General features: G+C 43.4%; 1 protein-coding gene across 1 annotated transcript in view; it reads left to right on the top strand.

The window, feature by feature from the left end:
- The window catches only part of LOC126267554 (waprin-Rha1), a 169128-nt gene that overhangs the window by 127852 nt on the left and 19796 nt on the right, over positions 1 to 21480 (top strand). Inside the window, exon 2 of the mRNA XM_049972859.1 lies at positions 19756 to 19833. Coding sequence (XP_049828816.1) covers positions 19770 to 19833 — 64 coding nt within the window. The 5' untranslated portion in view covers positions 19756 to 19769. The remainder of the gene's footprint in view (positions 1 to 19755; positions 19834 to 21480) is intronic.

The raw sequence follows: 21480 nt of genomic DNA, 5'->3' as shown, positions 1-21480 counted from the left end.
ACATGCAAACATTATAATTATTCGAAAACCTGGAAAACAATTTAAAAAATGGTTCAAATAGCTCTGAGCACTATAGGACTTAACATCGGAGGTCATCAGTCCCCTAGAACTTAGAACTACTTAAACCTAACTAACCTAAGTACATCACACACATCCATGCCCGAAGCAGGATTCGAACCTGCGACCGTAGCTGTCGAGCGGTTCCGGACTGAAGCGCCTATAACCGCTCAGCGACCGCGGCCGGCGGAAAACAATCCTAACTGATGTAGACCTATAGCGTTGCTTCCAATAATTGGCAAACCCTTACAAGTAATAATCAACAACAGATTACAACAATATGCAGAAGACAGCAACATTATACCACTCGAGCAATGTGGTTTCAGAAACAATCATAACACCGTTGATCCATTACTAAGACTAACTAGCAAAGTAACAAAAGCCTGCAACTTAAAAGTGCGACTGCTGCCCTCATTGGGTATAGGACCCGCCTTTCGTAAGATATGGGCCGCGGGACTTCTTCACAAAATGCTAAAGTACAACTTTCCACCCGACATTGTGCAATTGACAGCAAAATTCAATGGAAACAGAAAAGTACAGGGACGAGTTGGTGATGAAGTGTCATCTTGCTTCACACCCAGAGCGGGGGTCCCTCAAGGAGCTGTTATCTCGTCGTTACATACGATATGTACAGTTTATATCCTAATACCACCCAGATGTCGGAATGAAGAAATAGCTCTATACGCTGATGACACCCCTTTTTCGGTGCCATGCAGTGACCTGCAGTAAAATCAATGAACGCGGTAACAGCTACATCAGCAAACTTGGAACCTGAGTCAGTAAATGGAGGATCAGACCAAATCCAATCAAAAGCTGACTTATTCTAATCAGGCACAGAAATTTTACCAATCACCGACTACAGGACCCTCAGAAAATTCAAAATTCTACTCAGGGCACAAGAAATCATTCCACAAATAAACGCAAAATATCTTGGAACTATCAATGTGAACACCTACATTGGCAGAAAAACATATCCAGAAAAGTTAAATAAGCTGAAAGACGATCCAGCTTAATAAGTCTAATGAAAAACAGAACACGTGGAATGGATCAACCAGTTATTCTTCTTACGTACAAAATTTTTGTCCGCCCCAGTCTCGAATATGAATCTCAAGTATGGATCATGTCACCTAAACAAACGAAAAAAAAAAAAAATTGTCTGCTGACCGGGCGGTACTTCGAATCACCCATTTTGGACTCAACAGACTATGTCACAACGGACTTGCAAAATCACTCTTATAGCACGATCCTGTAACGTTTAAGTTACCGAAAATCAAATATGCATACTCTCCCTACGTCATCTCGAACAAGTATGCAATTCACTCCAAGAAAGTGCCCTGGATAACGAAGAAATCAAAAAGGTCGTCTACAGAGCGAAAACACTTACAAGGATTTGGGATGATATAGCAGCCCGACATACAAAAACAGCTGAATAAGGAGTAGTACTCCAATCAATTTCTACAGAAGGAGAGAAGAAAATTCTCTACATCTACTAAATTTTCAGGATTTCAACTTTCTACAGAATGGTACAAAAACTTCTCTTTATAAATAAAAAAAATTCAAAATCAGAACGCTAAAGCATCAAGGCCACTAAGGTAATAAGATAAATAAGCCATAGCAACGGGCAACCATTCCTTGCTGAAGTTTTTACGATGGGAGGTTTTCGCCTCACCCGTAAGGCGAATGCTGGGATTTCGAATAAAGAAAACATAAATAACATCTTCCTCCCACCTATCCATTCACCTGCAATAAAAAAATCTTACTAAATTAAATAAGCACCCAGTTACCCTAAATAAATTGTGTCACAACAGAACAAATTACAACGACTGGCTGAAGAGGGCTACACTCTCCTAAAGGCCAGTTTTGCTGTGCCTTAATTCTGTGCGGATATATTTATTGCCACGGTTGTTCCCTTAAATGCGCACACATGTATGTTAAATTTGATACCATCTTACAGCCACGAAATGAGAGCCGCTAAAAACAATACGACAGAATTCATAAAGTCTGATCAAAAGATAGGAACAATTATTGATGGACATTAATGCTGCGTGTGTGCAGCCTTCGCCTCTATGAGAACTTGAACGCCGCTGGGGACACTTTCAGTGAGGTGTCTGAACGTTTGTATAGGAGTGACAGGCAGTTCTTCCTCTGGAGCCAAGAGCAGAGAAGATAGTGACATCGAATGCTGGGGTCTGGAGCGAGATCAGGTCAGGACTATAGACAAACCATTCCACTCAGGAACGTTATTTCTGTTTGGGAGTGGAACAGGGAGAGAAGATGCTAGTTGTGGTACGAGGTACCTTCCGCCACGCACCGTATGGTGGATTACGGAGTATGTATGTAGATGTAGATGTTATTGTCCACAAACCATCGCCTCACAGATGCTGTTTTGGTTCAAATGGCTCTGAGCACTATGGGACTTAACATCCGAGGTCATCAGTCCGCTAGAACTACTTAAACCTAACTAACCTAAGGACATCACACACATCCATGCCCGAGGCAGCATTCGAACCTGCGACCGTAGCAGTCGCGCGGTTCCGGACTGAAGCGCCTAGAACCGCTCGGCCACAAGCGGCAGGCAGATGCTGTTTTATCGCAGGGTGCACTGCCATGCTCATACAAACATCATCCTCTCCGAACTGTAAAATATGTTAATACCCTTCCGCATTTATCGTTTTGTTAAGCTGTATATAGGGACCAATCCCTAACCAAGATAAAACAACTCTCTACCGTAACATCACTTCTCCATACCTCACTGTTGGTCTTACACAAGACGGCAGGTAACTTTCTCCACGCATCCGTCAAACCCAAACCCATCAGATTGCCAAAGGGTACAGCTCGATTCATCACTACAAACTACTCTTTTCCAGTCATTTTAGCATTGACTACAGAAATGTGTAATTTGCGAGGAGCTGTACGACCATCATTCCCCAGTTTTTTAACGACCTAAGTATAGTCATTGTGCTGACTGGACTGGTGGTAGTCGATTGGAACTCACGAGTGATTCCTTCCGCTGATTTCACAGCATTTTTTACAAGAACCCTTCCCAGTGCTCGACAGTCCCTGTCCGTCAGTGCATAAGGTCTGCTTGTTTTTGGTTTAGCTGTCGTTTCTCGCTTTCCCACTTCACGGGCACATCGCCAATAGTCGACTTTAGCAGCTCTAGAATGGATTTATTGCTCAGGTGACATCCAAGGCTAGTCCACGTTTGAACGCATTGAGCTCTCCTAATCGACCCGTTCTGTGTAATTGCTTCTCTTTTGACAACACGATACTCCCCGCCTCCTTTTATACATCTACATCTACATCCATAATCCGCAAGCCACCAGACGGTGTGTGGCGGAGGGTATCTTGAGTAGCACTACTGGTTCTCCCTTCTATTCCTGTCTCGTATTGTTGGTGGAAGGAAAGATTGTCGGTATGCCTCTGTATGGACTAATCTCTCTGATTTTATCCTCGTGGTCTCTTCGTGAGATATACGTAGGAGGGAGCAATATACTGTTTGACTCCTCGGTGAAGGTATGTTCTCGAAACTTCAACAAAAGCCCGTATCGAGCTACTGAGCGTCTCTCTTGCAGTGTCCTCCACTGGAGTTTATCTATCAACTCCATAACGTTTTCGCTATTACTAAATGATCCTGTAACGAAGTGCGCTGCTCTCCGTTGGATCATCTCTTCTATCAACCCTACCTGGTATGGATCCCACACCACTGAGCAGTATTCAAGCAGTGAGTGAACAAGTGTACTGTAACCTACTTCCTTTGTTTTCGGACTGCAGTTCCTTAAGATTCTTCCAATGAATCTCAGTCTGGCACCTGATTTACCGACTATTCTGCAATTTCCTTGATTTTTTGTAGTTAATATTTTGATAGCATGAAACTGTTCCTGTTTAGCTAGGATTAGTCTATATCCCTCTGATCCTGAGAAGATGACTTAAGAACAGTTATGAGTTATGACCAATTAAATAAATTTTGTATAAGATGCGAGGGCAGTCAACTGTAGCAATCTTGCCACATGGCAATATATTAAAGTTACAACCCGCCCCAGTGCTAGACCTTCAGTGGGGATGCATATTTATGTTAGACCTCCGGAAGGTATCTATAATTAGCGAGCAAGGATGACAAGAACAGGGATTGCAGATAGGTGGCCGTAGGTGGATGTGGACGTCGGCTGGAGAACGTTCCAAGGCATTCCGTGCATTTGTGATAAACACTGTGTTCAGGTGGCGCAGTGGTCAACAAAATTGCCTAGTCAGGAGGAGACCCCAGGTTCGAGTCCTTTTATACTGGTTGCCTAAGCTCTTGTGACAAATAGTGGTCGATTGTGCGTTACATAGGGGTGTCTAGAAACTGTTGTCAGATAGTGTATTTCTACACCAGTCTGTGACAGTAATTTTAGAGCTCTGCCTCCTTAAAACGAACAGGAAAATAAAATTTGGAAAAGCTGCCATAGACGCACTGCAGTCTGTAGTATATCACTGTCGGCCGAGCCCGTGGTCTCGTCCGTTTGGCTGTAGTGTACGCCAGAGCCGGGTGAAGGGGTCGATGGGTAAGCCACGATGACTTAAAGGCTAGCCACATCCCCATGACACCACATGTTTCCCAGCTTCTTTTGGCAACAAAATCTGAAAAGTCAAACAAAAGCTGAAAAGTCCTAGCAGGAGGCAGCATCTCCACAGGAGTTTCGCGAGCAGCAGTTGACCAGAGGCGTTCAGGGCAAGTCATGTGGGCCGATCCGCTCTTGCGGGAACGAAGCCACGCAGGCAGCTGCTAGCCCAGTCTCTTATAGTGGGGTGGCTGAGGTACTGCTAGTAGTACGTAGCTGCTGTTTGGATGACGACCCTGCCTTGGACACTCACTTTCTCGTTCCCACTGTCACTTCCCATTCAGTGTCCAACTCACGACGACTTTGGCTTTGGTTACGGATTACGCGTTCGTATCAGGAGCACGCAGAAAAGTGATCCCATCATCGCTGCCATTGTTCTGTGCTCTCCCGATACCAATGCGTAAACCGAAACCAAAGTCAAAGTCGCCGTGAACTGGGCACTGAATGGAAAGCAATAAAGCAATGGTGGGAGGAAGAAAGTCAGTGTCCAAAGCAGAGTCGCTGTCCGAATAGCAGCAAGGAGTAACCGGTAGTAACTCATGCAGTGTACTGTATTAAAAAGGTGAAAGAGTGAGATGGATGAAAGGATATCAGCTATAAGATTCGCTGATGACTTCAATACCCTCAGTGAAAGTGAAGAAGAATTCCAGGATCCGTTGAATGGAGTGAACAGTCTAATGATTACAGAATGTGGATGAGAGTAAATCGAAGAAAGATGAAAGTAATGAGAAGAAGCAAAACTTAATATCGGAAATGGGAATCACGAAATACATGAAGTTAAGGAATTCTGAAACATAGGAAGCAAAATAATCCATGATGGATGGAGCAAGGAAGACATTAAAAGCAAAATGGTTCAGACGGCTCTGAGGACTATGGGACTTAAAATCTGAAGTCATCAGTCCCCTAGAACTTAGAACAACTTAAACCTACACACACATCCATGCCCGAGGCAGGATTCGGACCTGCGACCGTAGCGGTGGCGCAGTTCCAGACCGTAGCGCCTAGAACCGCTCGGCCAACCCGGCCGGCCATTAAAAGCCGACTAGCACTGGCACAAAGGGCATCCTGGCCAAGAGAAGTCTACTAGTATCAAACGTACGTCTTAATTTGAGGAAGACTTTTCTGAGAATCTACGTTTGGGGCACAGCACTGTATGTCAGTGAAACAAGGACTGTGGGAAAATCGGAACAGAAGACAATCGAAGCATCTGAGATGTGGTGCTCCAAAAAAATATTGAAAACTAGAGAGGCTGATAAGATATGAGAAGGTTCTCTGCAGAATCGGATAGAAATACATGGAAAACACCGGCAATAAGAAGGGACAAGTTAATAGCACATCTCTTAAGACATCAGGGAATAACCCCATGGTACTGGAGGGTGCTGTAGAGGGTAAAAACTGTAGAGGAAGGCGGAGATTGAAATAGATCTAACAAACAGTTGAAGACGTAGATTACAATTGCTATTCTGAAATGAAAAGGTTGACGCAGTCGAGGAATTCGTGGCGGTCCGCTTCAAACCAGTCAGAAGATTAAAAAAGAAGCACAAGACCTAACTATCGGCTGACTGCGTGACCTTGATCCCACGAGAGCGAATCTGCCCGCGTCACATGCCCGTACACTCCTCGCGGCGAACGTCGATCTCAAGATGCAGCGCCTCTGAGCTGCAATCGATATCCGCCTTTGGCGGGGTTACTGAAGAGGTGTTGTACACTTTCTGTCTAGTGGCCGGATTCTGAAAGTAGTTGCATTCCTACAGGGCATTTATTAGTGGTATGGAAGTACTGAGAGTTTTAATTCTGTCTAACGGGTAAATACAATACTGGCGATCTTTATTTAGACTGATTTAGTAGCGTAGCAGCGCTGAGGATTGATACAGGTCCAGCTATAAAGGTTTCCGAGAAAATCTGTGGAGCAAAATACGTCACGTGTTATGTCTCATGCATCACACATCGCTAGGTGTGTGGATTCTGACCACGGCCGCTAATATGACTCCGTGGAAGCTCTGAGGACGACATGAAAGTAACATCATCATAAGATCATTCCCAAATTTGCAGGCATCAGTCTATGATTCGTTCTGACTGGTTTTCTGACGTGTACAAGAGATGTCGACAGTCGCGATGAGGCATTTCACACCCGAACCAGCGCATAACTTCGGGCGTCGCTGTACCGGCCTTCTTGTTAATTGCTCAGGTAATCCCACGATACTGACTGGGCACTCAAATATCTCTGGAATACTGAAAGTGCTAGAGGTGATGGCTTACGGACCCAGGGTACTGTCACCGACATTAACCACCTGTGAGTGTGTGTGTGTGTGTGTGTGTGTGTGTGTGTGTGTGTGTGTGTGTTCGCGCGCGTTTGCTGACGTGATGCTGAAATTAATCTCATCGGCCCCCGCTCATGTCTCCGAGCATATGGCGTGTCGGGCTACTCGTACCTCCCTGTGGCGATACACGCATCGTCGGCAAACAGAGGAGCCTGCCGCTGGGGGAGCTATCGCGCGTGACGCGCATCCAGGTCCGAGGGACCGTCCGTTCAATATTCTCGGTACACGCGGTGAGATCAGGCGCCGATAACGGCAGATAAAACTTTAATATACTGACTAAACAGAATTAACTCGACGGAAGTTCATCATAAATAATGACGAAATCAAGTGGAACAAATTTGACAATTCTCGTATATATTAATTCAAGATCCGGTAGCGGTAATTTGTTATTTTCGTTGACTTTCGCTATTTCAGCAGTTACATGTTTCGTTACTTCTGTCCAGAAATTTAGCACTTCCAACTTCTTCCTTTTCATTATTTGAGTAAAGTATTTTTATAACTTGTGGAATACTGTGAGAAGTCCTGAGTCCTGCGAAAATGTAATGGTACACCAAGTGCCTTGTTCCATTTGTTAATATTTTCAAATACGCCTCTGGAAAAAATGCAACAACCTCAAGGACCAGGGCATTATATTAACAAGTGAGACGACAGGCGGTTCATCGTCGGTTTATCTGCTACAATCGCAGGTTTTCACGACTTAAATGAGTTTGAACGTGGTATTACTGTCGGCGCACGAGCGATGGGCCACAGCATCTCCGATGTAGCTATCAAGTGGGGATTTTTCCGTTCGACCATTTCACGAATGTACCGTGAACATCAGGAATCCAGTAAAACATCAAATCTCCGACATCGCTGCGGCCGGAAAAAGATCCTATAAGAACGGGACGAACGACGGCTGAAAATCGTTCAACGTGACAGAAATGCAACCCTTCCGCAAATTGCTGCAGATTTCACTGCTGGTCCATTAACAAGTGTCAACGTGCGAATCATTCAACGAAACATTATCGATATGGTCGTTCGGAGGCGAAAGCCCACTCGTGTACGCTTGATGACAGCAAGACACAAAGCCTTACGCCTCGCCTCGGCCCGTCAGCAACGACATTGGGCCGTTGATGACTGGAAACATGTTGTCTGGTCGGACGAGTGTTGCGGCACTTTTGTCTGCTCGCAGGGGCCCTTCACGATATTAGGCAGGTGCACCAGTTCCTTTGACTCTTCAGTGCAGGAGTATATGATAACAAATTCAGATCAAATGAAACACACATGTCACAGTAAAGGGTCCAGGAACAGTCGCATTAATACACAGTGTGCACTACGATCCCCACCCCTCCCCCGCCATTTCAAAAATGGTTCAAATGGCTCTGAGCACTATGCAACTTAACTTCTGAGGTCATCAGTCGCCTAGAACTTAGAACTAATTAAACCTAACTAACCTAAGGACATCACATACATCCATGCCCGAGGCAGGATTCGAACCTGCGACCGTAGCGGTCTCTCGGTTCCAGACTGTACCGCCTAGAACCGCACGGCCACTCCGGCCGGCCCCGCCATTTCAGCCACAAACGCAGGCATGAAGTCTCGTATCCAGACGATCATAAAGGTCATAAAGGCGCCGAATGGCATCCTGTGGCAGATTGTCCCATACTCGCTCTCTTTGTTGTAATGGTTCTTGCAGATCTTAGGGAAAGAGCAAGCTCCTGCTTTATCATGTCCCATACGTTTCCAGTTGGCGGGAGACCTAGTGATCTTGCTCGCCCTATGGCAGATGCCGTACACTACGAAAAACCGCTTCACATCCTGTTGAAAAAATGGGTAACATGGGGATCCTGTGCAACGTAGAGGGCAGTGATTCCGTTACCCTGCAGATAAACTTAGCGAGACCGCAAGTTTGACTGATGGCCCGCACATAATAAAACCTGTGATGCGAGCTGTGTGTCGTAGGTGAATGTATTCTGGACTAGGCAGCTCGCCAGGTCTTCACCACATACATCTTATTTTGTTATTGTTGTAGCTTTTATTTTAAATGGTTTTAGATGTAACCATCTCTTTGCATAGAAAACCCCTCTGAACTTGTATTACTATTGTATTGCAATACTTTCAGCCTAAAGATGGTCTAAATTTTAGACCTAAACCAGTTGCCAACCAAAATAAATATCTATTGCGATCGAGACTGTTTTACTGAAATTTTAGTGCACGTGTGTGTCCATTACTCGCATAAAGATAAAACCTACTCTCGGGAATGAAGGCAACAGAGCACCGTTTCACTCTCTAGTCAACCGTTTCACTAGACCAGAGTAGCCATGTTTGCCGGTGTCGTCATCTCAGTGGTAGCGTGGCCAGAGTAACGCGCGATCGGAACTTGCTGCTGGCAGATGGTTCCTGATGAGACAGCAGGTCCAACATATGCCTAGATTTCGTCCCTGGCTGATGTTCGATAAGCCACAGCCGCTCCCACAGTGCTTCAGTCTTAAAGGGTCTGGACTACGTGGACACCCAGAACCTGGCGTACTGATGTGGAATCCACTATAGACCACTACTGAAAGTAACGATTCATCGCCGATACACTGTCGCTAACAAGTTCAGCAGACCATCTACGACCCCTTCCAGCTTCCCCTACGCCCACAATGCTACCCCGTTCAAACGGCTGGAGCTGTCCAACAGGAGCATGTGCTAGTCGGTGGGGCATCCTCCTGAGCGTCACCTGGCTGCCTATTACTGTGACAAATGAATCACTAACACTACAACCCCTCAGTATGCACATACACTGTAAGACAAAAAAGAAAAATACAAAAAAATAAAAGACCCACTGCGAAGTAATTACGCAAACTAGACGAAGATCGATAGATTTGATGTACATATACAGACGAACAGATGATTACAATTTCAGAAAAAGCGGACGATTTAATCAAGAGATAATGCTCCGCAGACTGAGCAAGACAGTAAGACGATGGGCCACCTATGACCTACATGCAAGCAGTTATTCTGCTTAGCATTGATTAATACCATTGTCTGATATCCGCCAGAGGGCTGTTGTGCCAAATTCTGTCAAATTGACGCGTTAGGCCTTCAAAAACTCGAGCTGGTTGGAGGTTCCTGCCCACAGTGCTGCAAGTTTTCTCAGTTGTAGAGAGATCCGGCGGCCTTGCTGACCAAGGCATCGTCTGGTAAGCCCAGGATGGCTTGCCATGAAGGGCAACAAAACGGGACTCAGAATATCGTCGACGTACCGCTGAGCTGTGTGGATGCTGCCTGCGTATGACAACTAAAGCGGACCTGCCACAAAAAGAAATGTCATCGCAGACCACCACTCCTGGCTGTCGAGCTTTACGGCAGGAGACAGTCAGGTCGGAATGTCACCGCTGTGTGGGCCGTCTACAGACAGGTCATCGGTGCTCAGTTCGAAGCGGGACTCATCACTGAAGACAGTTCTACTCAGTTCAATGAGATTCCAGGCCGACGACATGTCTGGAGGCACGGTGAGATACCAACGTGACTGCTACCCACCCGCCATAAGGCGACCTGTGGTGCCATTTCTTTTCTTAACAGGACCTCTTTGGCTGTCATATGCGGCACACTTACAGCACGCCCCGTTCTGTTGCCCTTCATGGCAAGCCAACCGGAACTTGCATTTTAGCAAGATAATGCTCGTCCGCACACGGCTTGCCAAACCTACCTTGGCTGCACTGTCACTGGATTTTTTCCTAATCTAGAAAGTTTGGAGCATTATGGGTTGCGCCCGCCAACCAACTCGTGATTTTGACGATCTAATGCTCCAATTAAACAGAATTTGACACGACGTACCTCAGGCGGGTAATCAGCAACTGCACAGTCAATGCTAAGCCGAATAAATGCTTGCATAAAGGTCAGAGGTGGACCAACGTGTTGACTCGCCCAATTTGTGAAGCTCTTTCTCTTGAATAAGTCATTCAATTTTTCTGAAATTGTAAATATTTTTTTGTATGTGCTTGTACATAACATATACCGATTTCTGTCCACTGGGATAATTCCTTCGTGATGTGTCGTTTCTAGTGACTTAGAGTGTGTTATACTCTGGTGCTACTGAACGCAATCCATGAGGGTGCCGCATTTTTTTCCTGCAGTGTATTTCATTACCGGCATTTCTGTGACACTTCTGTTACTATTTTTTATTGCTATTCTTATATAATTTACATTCATACTCTGCAAATCACAGAGGAATCAACGACAGACACTATTTCTTACTGCAACACATTCTGTTTTTTTTCTGTTTCTGTTCGCACGTGGAGCGTTGGAACAATACCTTCTTAAAGTTCTTGCACCCACTATAATTAGCGTCAGCATCTCTTCGCGGTCTGTACAGTTACGATACATACATGGTACAGCATATTTCTAGATTCTTCACTTAATACTGCTTCTCGAAATTTTTGCATGCAGGCTTTCAGAAGCGTGTGTCATTTCAGATTTGTCAGGTATTCTGTGACTCTATCCCGGGAGGCTAACAAATATGTGACAAATAATGCTGTCCTTCTTTTGTAAACGTTCATCCTTGTTAGTCATAGTTGGTGTGAGCCTCACATAATCTAGCAGTATTCTATTCTAGAATAAGTAGATCGACTACATTTTTCCAGTATACTATCAACGAAACGGTCTTCCACCTGCTTCATCTATGACTCAGCGTTTGTAATGATTCAATTTCATATACCTACAAATATTTAGACTGTGATATTTATTGGGGACGACTGACTTCAATTGTGGTACTCTGAAATCGTAGTCACTGGATACTAAGTTTTGCATTTTTGAAGTGCAGTTATATTCATGAACTTTTAAAGCAAGTTGCCAATATTTGCATCATTTTCCAATGTTATCGATATCTGACGGGGTATTTGAACATTAGGATATCGTGGTTCACACAGTCAATGTCGTTAGCCAATATCGTTATCGAAGTCAGAAAGTATTTCCAAGGTAATAATTTACAGGCAATACTGTGACCAAACAATATCGCTGGATGGATGTCAAACAAACTGTCACGAAAATGCCGACATTAAGAATATAATCTGACAACTACATAAAGTAATAAGTCAGGTAAGATGGTAAGCAACCATTATTACTATAATAACTAACGGAATGTAACAGAATAGACAGTGACAGAACCACTGATACAGTATCATATGGATATCAAAAACCATAACCTGATGGTGGCAATTCAGCCGAAATATGCGTATTGTAAAATAAGACCAGCCAAACTTAGCAGTGTACTTAAAACTATAAATTATAACTATACAATGTCCTTAAAAGATAACTACGGGGCAGCGGGCCCAGAGAACATAAAAAGTTACTGCTTCTTAACAAACAAAAGCCTGCTGCATCGATATTCGCAGTCCCTGATGTGTTTTCGGTGTAGTTTACGTTCCCGACGGGTTGTCGACGAGTGGTCAGTCCACATTACAGAAACTTACAGGCAAATATTTGATGTATGGTACTGCAGGATGTTGTGTTAGGAAATCCAAACGAACGTACAAAGAAAAGGAGTTGCTTTCAAGTGTAGAAATCCTTTGCAGTACTTAATAGTTAAGCTGCAATAACGTTTCTGTAAATATATGTACAGTTCAAAGTACAATTAACCTGGGTGCGTGGGCAATGTCACAGCCATATTAGTAGCAGCGCCGTTTGAGGGACTGACCACAACCGCAACTTCTTTCCTTTCGGATCACCCGACCGAACAAGGAGTTGTAGTGATAAGAGATGGAGTAGCATTCGAGATGATGACTAGTCGTATCCCTCTTTGACAAACGAGCTTTCTGTTTGTCAGGGATTTCTTAAAATGCGTAAAGCAGATGCCGGGATGGTTCCTATGAAAAGGACACTTATCTTTCCGCAGGCAGAGCATGCCCTTCGTCTCTAACGACCTCATCGTTGACGGGACGTAAAAACTTAATCTACATGCCTTTTCTTTGTGTCATTCGCCATGTAACATGCCATCATACAACGAAAATTTGTCACGTCACAGCCTGAAATTACAATGAAATCCAGACCATTGGCTGCTTACAGGCGTTGATAAGCATCAACGGGAACAGTTGCAAATATGTGCCCAGATCGGGACTCGTACCCGTGACCTCCTGCTTACATGGCAGACGCGCTATCCGACTGAGCCTTTTTCCCCCACAGTTAGCGAAAAATCTCAGCCCGACGACATCTGAAGTAATGGCGTAAGTGCTTCCGTGTCGTTCCACATTGGTCTGCATTTCAGTTTTCCGAAGGTATCAGCCTTAATTGTCAACTCTTAGCTTTGAGGGCACGTCCGCCAAGATTGCAGCTGAGCCGTTTCCTTGCGCTATAATGTAATGAAAGGTATATTATGTATTTCTTGTAAGTTGTGGAGTCAAAAACAACATCTATATCTACATGGATACTCTGAAAATCACATTTAAGTGCCTGCAGAGGGTTCATCGAACTACCTTCACAATTCTCCATTATTCCAATCTTGTATAGCGCGCGGAAAGAATGAACGCCTATATCTTTCCGTACGAGCTCTGATTTCCCTTATTTTATCTTGGTGATCGTTCCTCCCTATGTAAGTCGGTGTCAACAAAATATTTTCGCATTCGGAGGAGAAAGTTAGTGATAAGAATTCCGTGAGAAGATTCCGTCACAACGAAAAACGTCTTTCTTTTAATGATGTTCATCCCAAATCCTGTATCATTTCTGTGACACTTTCTCCCATATTTCGCGATAATACAAAACGTGCTGCCTTTCTTTTTCGATGTACTCCGTCAGTCCTATCTGGTAAGGATTCCACACCGTGCAGCAGTATTCTAAAAGAGGACGGACAAGCGTAGTGTAGGCAGTCTCGTTAATAGATCTGTTACATTTTCTGTGTGTCTTGCCAATAAAACGCAGTCTTTGGTTAGCCTTCCCAACAGCATTTTCTTTGTGTTCCTTCCAATTTAAGTTGTTCGTAATTGCAATACCTAGGTTGAATTTACGGCTTTTTGATTAGACTGATTTATCGTGTAACCGAAGTTTAACGAGTTCCTTTTAGCACTCATGTGGATGACTTCACACTTTTCGTTATTTAAGGTCAACTTCCACTTTTCGCACCATTCCGATATTTCGTCTGAATCGTTTTGCAGTTTGTTTTGATCTTCTGATGACTTTATTAGTCGATAAACGGCAGCGTCATCTGCAAACAACAGAAGACGGCAGCTCAGATTATCTCCCAAATCGTTTTCATAGATAAGGAAGAGCAAAGGGCCTATAACACTACCTTGGGGAACGCCAGAAATCACTTCTCTTTTACTCGATGACTTTCCGTCAATTACTACGAACTGTGACAGCTCTCACAGGAAATCACAGATCCAGTCACATAACTGAGACGATATTCCATAAGCACGCAATTTCACTACGAGCCGCTTGTGTGGGAAAGTGTCAAAAGCCTTCCGGAAATCCAGAAATACGGAATCGATCTGAAATCCCTGGTCAATAGCATTCAGCACTTCAGGTGAATAAAGACCTAGTTGTGTTTCACAAGAACGATGTTTTCTAAACCTCTGTTGACTGTGTGTCAATAGAACGTTTTCTTCAAGGTAATTTATAATGTTCGAACACAATATATGTTCTAAAATCCTGCTGCATATCGACGTTAACGATATGGGCCTGTAACTTAGTGGATTACTCCTACAACCTTTCTTGAATATTGGTGTGACCTGTGCAACTTTCCAGTTTTTGGGTACGGATCTTTCGTCGAGCGAACGGTTGTATATGATTGTTAAGTATGGAGCTAATGCATCAGCATACTCCGAAAGGAACCTAACTGGTATACAGTCTGGACCAGAAGACTTGCTTTTATTAAGTGATTTAAGTTGCTTCACTACTCCTAGGATATTTACTTCTACGTTACTATGGTGGCAGTTGTTCTCGATTCGAATTCTGGAATGTTTACTTCGTCTTCTTTTGTGAAGGCATTTCGGAAGGCTGTGTTTAGTAACTCTGCTTTGACAACACTCTCTTCGATGGTATCTCCATTGCTGTCGTGCAGAGAAGGCACTGATTGTTTCTTGCCGCTAACATACTTCACATACGAATAGAATCTCTTTGGATTTTCTGCCAGGTTTCGAGACAAAGTTTCGTTGTGGAAACTGTTGTAGGCATCTCGCATTGAAATCCGCGTTAAATTTCGAGCTTCTGTAAAAGATCGCCAATTTTGGAGATTTTGCCTCTGTTTAAATTTGGCATGTTTGTTTCGTTGTTTCTGCAACCGTGTTCTAACCCGTTTTGTGTACCAAGGATGATCAGCTCGTGTTTTGTTAATTTATTTGGTATAAATCTCTCAATTGCTGCTGATACTATTTCTTTGAATTTAAGCCACATCTGGTCTACACTTATATTATTAATGTGGAATGAGTGGAGATTATCTCTCAGGAAGGCGTCAATTGAATTTTTATCTGCTTTTTTGAATAGCAATATCTTTCGCTTATTTTTCGAGGATTTCGGGATTACAGTATTCAATGTTGCTACGACAGCCCTGTGTTCACTAATCCCTGAATCGGTTCTGATGCTCGTCATTAACTCAGGATTATTTGTTGCTAAGAGGTCAAGTGTGTTTTCACAACCGTTTATTATTCGCGTGTGCTCATGAACTAACTGCTCGAAATAATTTTCAAAGAATGCGTTTAGCACAATTTCGGATGATATTTTATGCTTACCTCCGGAATTAAACATGTATTTTCGCCAACATATCGAGGGTAAATTAAACTCACCACCAACTATTATCGTATGAGTCGAGCACGTGTTTGGAATCAGACTTAAGTTTTCTTTGAACCTTTCAGCAACTGTATCATCTGAATTGGGAGGTCGGTAAAAGGATTCAATTATTATTTTATTTCGGTTGCCAACAATGACATCTGCCCATACTAATTCACAGGAAGTATCTACTTCAATTTCGTAACAATAACAAAATTTCCACTTTCATTTTCTGATATAACAAATAGAATTTTCCTGAACAAGTCTTGTACACTGTATGCGTCCTGCTTCTCTTTTTCCTTAGTTGCAAAGAATATACATTTTATGAAGCAATACTGTCCGTAAAAACTGATAAAAGTTGATACCCTGATAAGAAGAAATGAAACAAAAGAACACTGCAAATGGGTCGCACTCTTAAAGCATTCCATGATACAAAGCCACGGTTAGAAAATTCTGATACTTTCATACTTTCTAGTCGCACGATATTTGGTAAGAAATTACAAATGATAATCAGAAAGAGTAGACGTTTGAGCTGCGAGCATATAATATACGTACTCTTCGATTAACCAGGTATAGCTATTGTTCTTAGATTTCGGAAATAATTGCCAGTCCGTGTGGAATAGATGTTGCAGTCGCATTGCGGAGGGCGTCGTTCTGTTGATAAGTGCCACTTTTTTTCTCGTCCAATTGCGTCTGATCTCTGCAGTGAAGTAGGTGTTGCAATGTTTGCACACGGCCACATGTGTCACAATACGGAGTAGGTCGTAAGTTGATTTTGCAAAATTTTTCCGTTGTAGGCACCACCTCATTCACAACATCATACCGTACGGAAGTAGCTCGAGAATGAAGATTAGGACTGCTGACATTCATCCAAATTTGTCTCCAGTTCTTGCCAGCATACTTCAATTCAATAGGGTTATTCTGCTGCCGTTTTGCGAATGCACTGTAGATAGCTGCATATTGAATGATTGCAGGTGTTGGTGAACGTAGCTCAACTCAACGTAATTTCTGCGTATGTGAACGAGCTCGGAATGTATATGGCCAACATTCATCGGTGGCGCCAAATCTTGTGGCCGTAACTGCTGGAATAGACTACCTGTAAGACCTGTCTGCGTGTCTTGTAGGATCCTTAATGTTCGAGTCAGAAAAATCGCCAAGCACTGCAATTCAACGTCTGTAATGGCGGGACCACCTCTATACCGAGGTGAAGCGGTAGCCTTTAAAGCGACTTTAAAAATATTACCCCTCCAAATGTACCAGCCGACAAGTGCTACAATTCTATTTTCAAAATCATTAGGTATAGGTAGAACTGCGGCAACATGGTAAATCTTGCTGAGAACATAACAATTGACGAAGAGTGCCCTCTGAATCCTGTCGAAAGACCGCATGTTGTGCTCTCTAATCAAAGCTCGAAGGACGTTAAGCTTCTGTTCCCAATTCACTTTCACCATGTCCCGTGGATTTGGACTGATGATCAGTCCAAGGTGCTTGACCTGGTGGATTGCCTCTGACCGAGCACTGTTCGCGAAGTGAGGCTGTGGACCTAAGTGCAGAACTTTGGACTTTCGTTCATCGAGTCGCGCTCCACTGGAGCTGGCATACTGGTGTACAAGACGACGCACTGTGTCTAACTTTTCATTGTGGTTGACAGTTAACGCTGGTATCATCGGCATAGGCATGACAGACCGTCTGCGTGTTCAGCGTTTGAAGTCCCGGTAAAGTGACACAAATCGTGTTCAGCAGTGGCACGATAGCAATGGCGAAAAGAGTCGTAGAAAGCAGGCACGCTTGTCGCACACCTTGTCGAATTGGCACGGAGGCTGCTAAACGGTCGTTGAATTTCAGTCGGGAAGACGTATTGCAAATACATTTCCTTATTATCTTTACGAAATGCTGTTGGAACCCATTTTTTTCCAGTTTTCCGAACAAAAATCTGTGGTTAGTTCTATCAAATGCCTTGTCGAAGTAAAAAAATACTATTGCCAACATGGTCTTGCAAATCCAGGTCAAATACGCAATATCTCCGTATTCGCTCAGGGCGTCTATCATTGAACCGCCATTGACCACACTCATTTGGTAAGAGCCAAGTACTTTGCTAAGGACTGGCTTAAGTATAGAATTCATAATCCTAGTAAAGATTTTGAAATCGGCATTGAGTAGGGTTGTGAGTCGCAAGTTACCAAGTGCCTTTCCTTGTGACTTTTTGAATAATAACACAATCAGTTCCTCGGTGAACTGCAGTGGAAATTCAGCATTTGTTAACAATTCATTATACATTATGGTCAGTTCGTCGCCAAAGACATCCCAGTACCGAATATAAAATTCAACAGGTAATCCGTCTATCCCCGAACCTTTCCTCTTCGCAGCAGACGTAATGATTGATTTCGCTTTCAAGTTAGTAATGCTTGCCAGGAGTTGTGCGTGGTCTTCCGCATCCACCGCTCCCGTAATGTGAGACAGAAAACCCTCCTCCGCCTCTACATCTATGTCAGACGTCGAGTAAAGTTGTCTGGAATAATTCTCAATAAAAATCTTGATCGCACCTTGCTCATTATAGACATGCCTGTCGTCATTTTTTTGTCTGCCTCGTTTAGATTCCTGTATGACGTGGTACAACGACGCTGTCATCGGAAGCGCGTGTGCGTACTTTGCTTTCCTGCCAGTGACTCACGGACCAAAGCGGTGATTTTTGCTTTGATACGCTTTATGCGCAGACATTTGTCGGGTCATGCAACTGAATTATTATGTAACTGTCGGAGACCAGTAAACTAAAACACTAACGTCTGTTTCTGCCAGTACGCCTTGGCTGTGGCAAACTGACAAAGACACTCCTTTATTTGCGGTTTCACGAGCTCCCTATATCTTGGTTGTCGCTGGAGGCACCATTGCCACATAACAACAAGATACTTCCTGACGTCGTCGTCATCCAAAAGTGCAATGTTCCGTTGCCACACGCCTCTACCCAAAAAAAAGTTTTCTGCGGGATATTTCTAAGTGTTATATGAGGCGCACAGTGGTCACTAAAATTAACAGGCCATATTTCACAGTCCCCAACAGCGTCTAAAATGTATTTAGATACATAAAATCTATCCAGACGACAAGCAGATGAAGCGGTAACGTAGGTATACCCGGTCACCCGTGGGCGAAGATAACACCAGGTATCTCTTCAGTCCAGCCCATCAGCTAAATCTTGTAACTCCTGACGAAAATTAAAATTCGTACACTGGGCTTCCTTGCGTAAAACACAAATAAAATCGTCCTCGATTATAATTTTCTAACAACCACCGGAGAATAACGGCACAATTTCCTCGCGATAAAAACACCTCTGCTCCATCTACCAGTAGATCCTGTCGGGGTATAGACGTTGATCAAAAGCAAATCTTGAAAATGCATAGCAATTCCTCGTCCTGTTTCTAGAATCGCTCTAGTCTAGCACAGGGCGACTGCTGGGACTTATGTCTGGCACGCTCCCCGTGAGACCCACATTTACCACTTTCTGTCCACACACTACATTTGAAGTACCCTGCCGACAATATCCATTACTCGCGGCAGTCAATCTACCGATTCCCGTAAGAGTTTGAGCAATATGAATGCATCCGTACTGAAGGAGATCACTGACCGGTCAGCCTTATCTATATGAAGATGGTATCTGTTATCAACGCCTGTAAGCAGCTAATGCTCTGGATTTTATTGTAATTTCATTTTTCGAGGGCTGAAAGATCACCTATGGTATCTGTTCTTTGGGACATGTCCGAAAGATCAGATACCATCTTCGTATATTCATACATTATCAGACTGATTTATCCACAAAAACTTCACTCTTCTTTGACTGATCTCACTATCGTAGACATTTGCATTTTCTCTGTCACTTTACAAAACATTGATTCTAATGGCAGTAATATGGTTCTACTGGAGTGTGAACCTTCTGTCATTTATATACAATTATTTCTCACAGACATTCATTTCGTGTCAGTGAATTCTCTAAAACTACCTATGGATTACTCTCTCTGGCTTTAATTACGATAACCTCTTTATTATGTACAACATTTTATTTTCAGAATCTTCGCGCAAGATGTTACTCTCGGTGATTACAGTTGGTGTGCTCCTAGCGCTGGCGGAAGTTTCTGCTCAAGGATGTAAGTATTTTGAGTTGATATGGCGGGACTATCTTCTAGAAACGTTCTTAGCGTAACAATTTTACCTAAAAGTGTCTCTTTTCGCATAGGGCAGCGAGCATCTCAGAGTCAACCTTTCACTATACAACAAATAGTAATAGTAGACCGCTTCACTGTACAACAAATAGTAATAGTTGACCGAAAGTTAAATACATCCCTGCTAAAAACATTAGTCCGTAGTTACGTTAATCTCATGCAGTAACATTTTCGACGTTAGTCTTATTGTAATAGCAAGATAAGACAACCCTGAAATACGTACATTAAGGGGACCGGTAAATGCGTTAGGTAATTACGGCGATGGACCGAAACGGAACTGTATCTTTTTTAAGCAGAAAGAACATTAATCGCATTAAATGACGCTTTGCACAATATACGTTGTACATATATATTGACGAACATAACTGTGCAACGAAGCAAACGCCCTAATCATGATAGAACTGATGTGGCAAAACATTTTGACTACTGCCCACCGCGAGGTTAAATGCTTCCTGGTGGTATTGCGGGTACGTGACGCACTAAGAGAAAGGATGTAAGCGGAAGAGGAACGAATGGACAGTCATTATAGCGAAGATACAGGTCTCAAATGTGGAAATCCATTGACATAAGTAGATTTGACAAAGGCCACATTATTGTGGAGCTACGGCTGAACCATGGACCTTGCCGTTGGTGGGGAGGCTTGCGTGCCTCAGCGATACAGATAGCCGTACCGTAGGTGCAACCACAACGGAGGGGTATCTGTGGAGAGGCCAGACTAACGTGTGGTTCCTGAAGAGGGGCAGCAGCCTTTTCAGTAGTTTCAAGGGCAACAGTCTGGGTGATTGACTGATCTGGCCTTGTAACAATAACCAAAATGGCCTTGCTGTGCTGGTACTGCGAACGGCTGAAAGCAAGGGGAAACTACGGCCGTAATTTTTCCCGAGGACATGCAGCTTTACTGTATGATTAAATGATGATGGCGTCCTCTTGGGTAAAATATTCCGGAGGTAAAATAGTCCCCCATTCGGATCTCCGGGCGGGGACTACTCAGGAGGACGTCGTTATCAGGAGAAAGAAAACTGGCGTTCTACGGATCGGAGCGTGGAATGTCAGATCCCTTAATCGGGCAGGTAGGTTAGAAAATTTAAAAAGGGAAATGGATAGGTTAAAGTTAGAGATAGTGGGAATTAGTAAAGTTCGGTGGCAGGAGGAACAAGACTTCTGGTCAGGTGACTTCAGGGTTATAAACACAAAATCAAATAGGGGTAATGCAGGAGTAGGTTTAATCATGAATAGGAAAATAGGAATGAGGGTAAGCTACTACAAACAGCATAGTGAACGCATTATTGCGGCCAAGATAGATACGAAGCCCACACCTACTACAGCAGTAAAAGTTTATATGCCAACTAGCTCCGCAGATGATGAATAAATTGAAGAAATGTATGATGAAATAAAAGAAATTATTCAGATAGTAAAGGGTGATGAAAATTTAATAGTCATGGGTGACTGGAATTCAGCAGTAGGAAAAGGGAGAGAAGGAAACGTAGTAGGTGAATATGGATTGGGGCTAAGAAATGAAAGAGAAAGCCGCCTGGTAGAATTTTGCACAGAGCATAACTTAATCATAGCTAA

The sequence above is a fragment of the Schistocerca gregaria genome, chromosome 1 (genome assembly GCF_023897955.1).
Source record: "Schistocerca gregaria isolate iqSchGreg1 chromosome 1, iqSchGreg1.2, whole genome shotgun sequence".
In the NCBI taxonomy this organism is placed as follows: Eukaryota; Metazoa; Arthropoda; class Insecta; order Orthoptera; family Acrididae; genus Schistocerca; species Schistocerca gregaria.
This window is presented reverse-complemented; position numbering and strand designations above follow the sequence as displayed.